The sequence below is a fragment of the Miscanthus floridulus genome, chromosome 13 (genome assembly GCF_019320115.1).
Source record: "Miscanthus floridulus cultivar M001 chromosome 13, ASM1932011v1, whole genome shotgun sequence".
NCBI lineage: Eukaryota > Viridiplantae > Streptophyta > Magnoliopsida > Poales > Poaceae > Miscanthus > Miscanthus floridulus.
In genome coordinates, this window is record NC_089592.1 from 32,889,246 (window position 1) to 32,899,646 (window position 10,401).

The following is a 10,401-nucleotide window of genomic DNA, read 5'->3' on the forward strand; positions in this document are numbered from 1 at the left end:
CTGTTTTTTTTTGAACCGTCAGTGATTTGAGCAACAATTTACTTAAGGCACAAAAGAAATTCAACAATAATAAAATTGTTGATATAAATTTTGAATGGAAAATATGCTAGGAGTATCTCAAAAGCGGAGACTACAATCATGCAAATTGCAACAACCTGAAAACTTTTTAAGAAATAAAAACACTTGGCAGAAAAATGTTTAAAGCACATAACCTCAAACAATACTTGGCATTTCGAGTGGGTGCTGAAAGTGGTGAACGCTTGTGCAGTTGACGTTTCCATTTCCGAAACATGCATACTGCTAAGTGCAAAGGGCTAACTGCATCAGATAACCCAATCGAAACCTCATCATACAGGATAGTAATAGAGGGAATCCAACTTAAACTTTGCGGTGTCCTACACTAAGGTTGAGGATACCAGCTCCCGAACTTGATCAACTGTGAAGGATGCACAAAAACATAATGCTAGAGAATTTATGCGGCCCAGAAGTGATTTATAAAACTGACACGTATGCCAGTATTTTGTCCAGAGGTACCGTTCACCGATGAGATGACCCAATCCTAAGCTCAAAGCACAGACTGTTATTCGGAATCAACCTATCACTCAAATTCTAGATACAAAAAAGGATAGGGGGTGGAAATGGCAAAAGGACAATGCGGCGTTGACACCAGCCCAGCATCAAATAGTAAGGGCAATGAACTTCTGCAGAAAGCAAACATGCCACACGATTAGTGAGGATCATAAACATAAACACTATCTAGCAGTAACAAGTTGGCTTCCATAAACACTATCTGGGAGCCATGCTTGGCCTAGGCAATTTTTTCAAGTATCAAACCAAACAGGCCCTTGTTGTCTGGGAAGGTAGCACCATCACAAAAATAGGTATGACCCACATAATAAGCAAATAAGAATACAGCATAATTGAACATATTGTTCGCAAAGACCCAAACCAAACAAAACTCTATGTTTTCTATAGACTCGGTCGAAGGCTATAATTGACTTTTCAAGCACATTCTGCAACTCAGTTTTTTGTGTGTAACACCATAGTCGACTGCAACACCAGTCATGCCCTATTTGCAGAATGAAACATTTATGCAACAGCCATGCTACATTTTGACTCGAATTCCACTTTAGCTGCTCATCTGAAATTACCAAATTTCACAAATTCATGAAACTCTGTTCAAAATGTTTGGTCAAATGACCTAATCAAATTTGTAATGTAAAAAATAATTGAAGGACAAATAACAAACTTCTTTGACACAAAGATATGATCCTAGTCCTAGCCTACTGAATGTGGATAATGTTGCTGCTTTGAGGAAGGACCTCGAGTATGTGCCCAGGGCTTGGATGAGCTTCCCACCATGAAATCAACTTTTATTTCTATCCATGCAGCCAAATTAACTTAAATAGTCCTAAAAGAATTCAGATTCAGATAAATTCAAACAAAACCAGAAAACCAGATTGTTGTTAACCAAAAACATGTCTAACCGTAATTAAAATCCCTCCTAGCAGGTTATGCATGGCATCCACAAGGGCAGGGCTTCAAGCATATGCAATGCCTCCAAATTATTACAAGCAGAGTATAGTATTATCACCTGTACAAGATGCAGAAAGTGAGGATTTTCAACCCTGAAGGACCTTCAATGGATCTAACTGTCCACTACAATAACTCGAAGGAACCGCTGAGAGCACAAGCCTTCCTTTCCACTCTTCACCAGGTTTCAGAGTAATAGGCCTCTCAACAGCTGCAGGCTCCACACACAGCATGCTCTTGTATTCTGCATCCCCAAAATCTTGCATTGCTTTTGCCTTCTTGTCCCAAGGGTTCCAAACAACTATAGAAGCCAGCAAAATATTTAAGAGAATGATGTACATTGCAGCAACCGTGGTGAATTGGTTCACCATAAAAAGAAGGTTTGACATCAAATCTTGCTTACCAGCATCAGGAAGCCCTTCTTTTGTCACGACAAATGTTCTTTTCTTCTCATGATCAATGATAGCAATTTTGGAGGGTGCAGCAAGATAAACTTTATCAACCTTGACATTGAAAAATCAAAACAGTTACATATTGATTTGAAATATTAATGTTTAACATGAGCTAATTAATTACTTCTGATTCAAAAACAATAGCATCGCCTTGCTCTGTGAAACGCTCCTTTGCCTTCAAGTTGTCAAGGTAGTCCATTGTTTCCAGTCCTTCGACACGCACCTCACTGATATATAAAATAGTAACATCAAACAATAATAATAATACTAAATTAAAACAGCCACTGGAAGCAGCTTCGAAAAGAAACTTCCATAACAAGTTAGAAAAAGTCAGACCCATCAGAAATCTGACAGGTGCACAAAGCCATAAATCAAACCCAAATTAACATCGTTTTTTAACTTCCACTTAAAAAAATGCCAAAGCATATTGAATGAAACAGTTCATAAGGAAACCAACTATTCAAAAGAAATTAAGGAGAAGGAGAAACATCAAGCAGACCTTATGTCAGAGACAGAGAAGTATGTGTGATATGCAAACGTATAGGAGAAAGGTCTTCCATCTGTGTTGGTATTCCTGATTCGTGATGTGAGACTCAAATCTCCAGAAGGTCCAAGAGCAACTCTCAAGCGAAATTCAAAACTGTTTACAAGACAACAAGCAGACATCACAACCAGATGTGTGCTATATCAGATTAAGACAAAACCTAGTGATCACCCTGTGATGCAAACAAACCTGTGAGGCCAGATCTTTAAATCCTCTTCAGAAGGCTTCAAAATCAGATCAACAAAAGCTTTAATAGCAGGGTTTACTGGTAAAGGAGGTGGGTTGTTGTCAATAGTCCAAAACCGGTTCCTAGCAAATCCATGTTGTTCAAGATTTCCATGTGTTCCAAACTGCATTTTGCATTTCAGTGAGGACCAGAAGACGGATGGACACAGATAAAGCATTACAGATAATGGTTACCATACTTGGGGAAAGCAGACTGGTATACCACCACGAATAGCTTTTGGAGGTTTGAAAATAGCCTGCAAAAGAATTCTTTCAAAATTCATAGGGAATCAAGGATGATATGTAGGCATCAATATATGTTAACACTGCAATAATACAGCAAAACTAACATAAAAGCTAAAGAAGAATCAAACTGGCCTCAAACTTGAGATATAACTCGACTATTCCCGGGTTTAAGTTGAAGTAACACAATGTAACAAGGACAGCAATACAGAAAATCAAGGAGACAACCAGTGAACCTGATGACATGTGTTAGGAAAAGATTAACTTCCAAAACAGATAAATATCTGTATGAGATATGCACCAACACAACTTTTGATCCATGTAACTGATAATGTCATTTTCAACCATAAAAGGGAGTATGTACCTTGCTGCTGAGAAAAAGCAGCTCTTCCCCATTGTCATTCTTCCATGATGTTACTTGACCTCCATAAAGATAGATCTAAAAACAGTACAGAATTTATTATCTAGTAATACTACAATCGAATTGAAAACAAAGCATAATTAAGAATAAAAACATAGGACATGGTAGTCTAACACAAGTTGCATGTTGTACCCGATGGCTATAGTACTCACTGTTCCATTTTACCTTTCCAAAATAGGCCCAAAAAGAATGTAAACACTATCAACCATTCACAGAACTGTCATATTCAACTGATCTGTAATGCAGATTTTACAGGGTTCAAAAGATTTGACTATGCACACCTTATATCATATATAAAAAAACCAAACCAACCAAGGAGAAACTAAAGGGCGTACCCAGTGCAGAGAGCTCCCGCTCTGTGCGGGGTCTGGGGAAGGGTGTCAGTGGCAAGCCTTACCCTCGCCTATGCAATGCGAGGAGGCCGCGACTCGAACCCGGGACCTTCCGGTCACAGGCGGTAAGACTCTACCGCTTGCACCAGGCCCGCCCTTCTAACCAAGGAGAAACTAGGTGGCATATATTTTTCAGATAGATCATTTTGCTGATATAAACAACAATAACATATACAGATACTTTCGCCCATAATGTAAGTACAACATGGAAGAACAAATTGTAATTGCCCCTACAGGCCTATAAAATCTGGTGTTGCCACTAAAACGCGTCCTTCAGTTCTACCTTCCTAACACTTAATTCCCTATTGCTGTGAAACGCTAACCACCCATCCTCCCAGCGCTATACTGCTTCCTAAAGCAAATTCGGAAGGTTAAAACCTGCGTGAAAACTTAAATCCCTCGATTCCAAGTCCCCAACACGCGGATCATGCAATGCGCTAATAACGATCCGACCAGGATAGGGTACGGACAGGCGAAATCGCACACCGGAACACCAAAAACCTCATCAATTCCGCCCAAACCCCCCGCGGATCAGCAGAATTCCCACCGGATCTGCGCCAACTGCACCAAAATAGAAACGAATAGCGGCGCCGCGCAGACGCGCCCCAGCACACTGCAGTCGTATGCACACAACCAGACAAACGACGAGAGGTATCGGAGGAGGCAGGTGGGCGAGGCCGAAATCGTGTACGTACCTCGGCACAGCAGTTGCGAGCGCCACGAAGCACGATCTTCTCGAGGCCGGAGGGGCCCTTGACGAGCTCCGCGAACGGCGACGGCAGCTGCATCGGCGGCGACGGTGAGGCGGCGGCACTGGCTGCGCCGGCGGGGAAAGGGGCGGCCATCTCTCGAATCGCCCAGGCGACGGCGGAGCTGGGACCCTAACCCTAGGCTTCCACCTCCGGGTCTCGCCTCTCCTGCTTTTCGTGGGTTAATTTGGCGGAGAAAGGGAGCTGAAGTGGAGGAAATAAATGGGAGAAGAAATGGGTACGGGACGAGGATATTTATAAGCGACGAGACGGAGAAGAAGGAAGGTGCGGATGCTGTGTTATGGAATTCGGCAGTGATCCGGGGGTACCTGTAATCTGTATATAAAATACTAACTAATAAACATTAGTGTTACTGTATTAGTTTCTTTTATTTTTCCTTTTTGATTGACAATATAGTTGTTTGTTATAAAGGTAGGTATACATGTAAATAGAAAATCCTTGGTGAAGATACAGAGTATATCTATTGACAGCAAAATATGGCGGGTCCCAAAAGTTACATCAGAAATAAGGTTAGTCGGTTTGTCAAATCGGCTAAGCTGTTTTTGGTACTTTATCAAAATGCATAATAGACTTAATCATTGTGTTCCTCTCGTCGTGACATATAAAGCATATATAGATCCTTCCATTTGGAGTTTAGATGGAAAAAATGCAACTTTGGAAAGAAATTATCTAGCAGCCGGTTTGCCAAAATTGCTAAGCCGATTTTGTAAAGTTTTCCAAATTGAAGAATAGACTCCACCATTGTTTTTCTCTTGTCAAGATGATCCAAAAACATGTAAAGATAGTCTAATTGGAGTTCGGATAAGAAAATTATGCCTTTTGAAAACCAATTTATACTGTTTGGATACCCCTCTGGTTATTATACTAATTAGATTATATAATCACATTTAGGTCCAAACATGATTGATTATATGATGGATTATTATAATCAAAACTCTTGATTACTATAATTCCATAACCCAGGCATGACCAAGTTATAATCAAAACTCTGATTACTATAATCACATCATGAGGCGAGGGAGCAGTGTCCACTGGACTGGGTCGGTGCGAGAAGAGAGGGAAGCAAGGATCCATTCGTGGGAGAAGAGGGAATAAACGGGGTTAAATACAAAATAGCATACAATGATGGCATATGCCACATCACATGGAATGCCCACATGACTAATATGGACCTGCGGTGCATCATTTTATAAGTTTAAGGACTTAGAAATACATTTTCAAGGTTCATAGACCTAAGTAACACATTATTACAAGTTTGGGGGCTGCAAGTGCATTTAACTCTTCAAAATATGCACTCATGATGAGTTCTTTGTGAGGCGGTTGTCTTAGAGCATTGTGCACTTAGGGATTTTATGGGTCCACTCACCCATGATTAGTTTAGGTCATTTAAAAATTCAAAAAAAATTGATTTTAAATTATTTGTACTAACGATAGGTTAGGAAAACCACCAGTTTAAAACATATCTATTTAGCAGTTTTCTTAAGTTTAATACTAGTATAAATTCTATATTTAGACTAGTAGTAGACGTAAGAATATCACCGGTGTAAATCCAATTTGCACCGCCAGTTATCTTAAGCCTACCGCCAAGGTAAAAAGAAAAAAGTACTGGTGGTAACCTTAGAAAATTCACTAGTAGAGATGTAACTCGCCTGGTGATTTGTAGCCATGGGCCCACAATTCTATTTCACTGTCGCTTGTTCTTTATGAACCGCCAATGAAAAAATCACCGGCATCGACAAAAACCATTTCGGTACTTAGTGAGATAAACGTGTTCATTAGATGATTAGAAAGAGCCCTATTGCAGTTCAGCGTGCACTCCGAGAGTTCTACTAATTATAATCTACACTATAATAGAACAATCAAAACAAAGCTTGATACACCCCATGTTTGTGTCCCTACTAGGATAATCCAGCTGTTATGCACCAAAGATTTTGTACCTAGATTTCAACATCATTAATCTACACTATAAGAGAACAATCAAAACAAAGCTTGGTACACCCTAAGTTTGTGTCCCCGTTAAGACAGTCCAACCATTGTGCACCAAAGATTTTGTACCCAGGATTTCAACTCATCAAGATCAATGGCTCCTAATCCTTCGTCAAATGCTTCAATCCAATCTAAGGGCCAAGATGCCAGGTGATAGGATCTAGATGGCTAGAGGGGGTGAATAGCCTATAAATTTTTTTCTACAAACTCACAGTTTCACTAGAGCAAAGTGGTTAGTATAAAAGATGGCGCTAAATGCAACTATTTGCTCTAGCTCTATATCACACAATGCAAGACTCCTACACAAGTCTAGTAGCTTGATCTCTAGGTTGATCCACTCAAACAAACAAGCTACTACTACCAACTAGAGAGAAGAGATCTACAACTAGCTAAGCTACTAACAAAAGCAACTAGTTATAACTACAGTACCACTAGCTAAGCTACTCAAGCAACTACCACACAAGACAAGTATATAAATGTAATTGCAAGGTGATAGTGATCAAACCACACGGAGCAAGTGAGATGAACACAAAGATATATTCCCAAGGTTCGGTTGCTTACCGACAACCTATGTCCTCGTTGTGGAGAGTCCAAACTAGGTAGTTTGCACTCTAATTGGCACCACATGCCAAGTCCACAACATGAGCGCCACAAGACCCACGCAAGAGAGGCACTCCTCAACTAGCCGTGATTACACTAGAGTTGCTCTTTGGGAATCTCCCATAGGGATGAGCACAAGAGCCCCATACAATGCCTTCATTGGAGCCAGCAACAATCATCAAAGCTGCTCAATGACCCTCTAATCCACTGGGCGGGCTAGGTGATGACAATCACCAAGAATAACAAGAGCCCAACCAGCCCAATGCGTCCAACTAGTGCCAAAAGATGCAACAACGCTAAGCAAATGCACTAGAGGCTCTCTAATTAATCTCACCCAAATGAAGAATCAAAGGATGCAAGTGAGTGGAGTGTGTTTCTCAGCCCTCAAGAGGTGTGCACAAGTGTATGGGATGCCAAAAGAGTGGACAAGGCCAACCACAAGGTCTATTTATAGACCCAAAGAAATCTAACCATTACCCTCTTGGTGGGCTGACTGCGGGTGCACGGGAAAGCCTACAATACCACCGAACAAGTCCAGTGCGTGTTCAATGGCTATATCAATGGTTGAAAAAACTAGTCATTAAGGCAGTCAGAGCATGTCCGGTGAGCGAACATTTGCCACTAGACATGTCCGGTGTGCCCAGTGCCCATGTTTGCAAGTCTGCATCCTCTTTGCTCGAATAGGATGGTGTGATGTCTAGTGTCACACTAGACACATCCGACGCCCTTGTCTATTGTACAACGGACATAATGTGCTCGACTATGAAATGGCCAAGTGTTTAGCCCCCTATGTCCCTGTTTGGTGTGCCACCGGACTAGTTCGGTGCCTGTGTTCCAGCCACAGGACTGAGAGCAGTTGTCCACATCCTTGTAAGCATGCTAACCCTCAAATGTTTTCGCAAACATGTTAGAGCCAAGTTCGCATTTTTCAAAATGTTTTTTATTAATGTTTTCACTTGCTCTCTAATGTGTCACTAGGCCTAAATGCATATGCATAGCGTTCCACATCTAGTGGCACTAGATGATTGAACTATCCAATTGGAGCTCCCCTCTTAATAGTACGACTATCTATCCTAAATCTGATCATACACTCTATTGTGTCTTGACTGGCAGAAATGCCCTAACTTATACCTTTGCCTTGAGTCCTTGTATTTTGTTTTTCTCTTTCTTCTTTTCTAAGATCAGAGCATTTGATCACCATTTGGCCAAAACCATCAACATCATGTGCGCCATCCTTGCTCAACCTTGGATGTGGACCTAACCTATCTTATTCACAACCGAGTAAGGGTTAGTCGAATTGGTTGTCTTAATTATACAAAACCAAACATATGGCTTTTCACCAGGGTTCTTTGTATCAAATCCCACACTAGGCTTCAACGCTGCTGCCCCCCTGCACCCACCCAATGCCTCATCCTAGGTTTGATTTGCTACCCTGCTCTCTCATGCCACTTTTATTTTCTTTTGAAAAGAAAATAGAAATTGTCTATGATCCTATGCCACCTACCTTGCAAAAACAAAGATGGTGCTTTGTCTACCTCCGCTGAAGCACGCCACACCAGCGACTCCACGCTTCTGAAGATGAAATTGACAAAGTGGACAGAATAGAGAAAGATGAAATTGACCAAGTGGTGAAACTTCTTCCCTCACACAAGGCCCTAGGGGCTGATGGTTTTAACACTAATTTCATCAGAAGGTGCTACAAATCATTTGTTAAGATTTTTATTGCCTATTGAAAGCCCTAGTTTGGTTTTGGATAATTGATGAAACCTAGTGTGCTAACCCTAGTTCCTAAGTGTTGTGATTGAGATATGGTTGTACACACCAAGTGGTGGAGCTAGATGATGGTCATGGTGATGGTGGTGGCCAAACTTGAAGATCAAGTGCTCCAACTTGGAAAAGAAGAAAGAGAAAAACAAAAACAAGTGTTGATCAAGGCAAAGTTATCAAATAGGTTTTTGTTTTGGCACTCAAGACACCATAGAGGGTGTGAGTGTGTTTAGGATTGATAGCCGTACTATAAAGAGATGAAATCTTTGGCTAAGTAGTTATCGAGTGCCACTAGGTGACATGATTCTTGCATATGCATTTAGGGATCTAGTGTGCTAACAATTAACCATTGTAAAATGCTTTAAAAATGCTAACACACGGGCACTTGAGTTGTACACTTTATGGTTAGCAACTTAGAAGTAAGGCGAAGCAGTTGAGGAGTTAGAAATAGAGAAGGGGTCACTCACATATGATCGGACGCTGGTCTCAGCATGATTGAATGCGTTCGGTGCTTGACCCTAGGTGGAGCAGCCTTGGTCTTATGACTAGACTTTGGTGAGGAGGTTGGACTGGACGCGATGGTGATGAGTCCGGTTAGTGTGACATAAGTAGGTGCACGTGGCTGGCAGTGACTAGACACTAAGGCAAGTCTGGTCAGCGTCCGGTCACAAAAAACCCTCTCTAAAACCTCTCTGGACTTGACCGGACTCCCTGTGAGCCCACGTCTAGTCAGTTGACCTAGCGCGGGAAAGGAAGAGACCATTGAGATTCGATGGCTTTGATTGAATGGGAGAGACATGTGGATGGCTGTTGTGGGGTCAGAACTGCGGCAAGCATTGTTGTTTGAGTCAGTGTCAGAGTACGTGTCTCCGGTGGCTCAGGTGGACTCAAGAACATAAGAATCACAGAGAGGACGCAACAGTTTATCTTAGTTTGGGTTGGTCAATGCCCTACGTCCAGCAGCTGATGATCCTTATACTCAAGAGCACCCCAAATCAGGGGGGGTTACACCAGAGTATGCAGGAGGTAGAGAGAGATTTGGTAGGGGTTAGCTTGGTGCTAATCCTGAGGTTGCCTTGCCACCAGTGGTGCCTTCCCCTTATCAGAGAGGAGGAAGACGACAGGTGCGGTGGAGGAGCTGTTGGTGCCCCTCTCTAGGTTGCTCTGCTCTCAGTGCTGAGCAGGAGCGGATTGGTGAGGAACAAAATGATATGTCTTGGATCGTCCCCCCTAGGGTCCAACCTTATCCCTTATATACTGAGATAGGTTGGGTACATGGTGGTTTTGGGGGGTTGAGCCTATGGTCTACATACGTTAGAGTCCAGGAGGGTCTTGCAGCGGCGCTCTATGGACCATGGCGGTGTTGTGGAGTTGAAGAAGCCCTAGGCATCGTCTAGTTGGCCTATTCTAACACACTGAGTGTCAGGCTATGTCGGCTTGGACCAGCCTCCCCCAGACCCACCTTCTA

At 42.1% G+C, this 10,401-nt stretch overlaps 1 protein-coding gene across 1 annotated transcript; it reads right to left on the minus strand.

Annotated features, from left to right (window-relative positions):
* Positions 1-461: 461 nt before the first annotated feature.
* LOC136500846 (putative glucose-6-phosphate 1-epimerase) lies at positions 462-4,828 on the minus strand. Its single transcript, XM_066496301.1, has 9 exons — positions 4,506-4,828; positions 3,362-3,436; positions 2,955-3,011; positions 2,719-2,879; positions 2,485-2,625; positions 2,110-2,212; positions 1,937-2,036; positions 1,595-1,834; positions 462-701 (listed from the first exon to the last, which is right to left on the minus strand). The coding sequence occupies exons 1-8, from the start codon at positions 4,653-4,655 to the stop codon at positions 1,623-1,625; spliced, it is 999 nt and encodes a 332-aa protein (XP_066352398.1). The 5' UTR covers positions 4,656-4,828; the 3' UTR covers positions 462-701; positions 1,595-1,622.
* Positions 4,829-10,401: the final 5,573 nt, after the last annotated feature.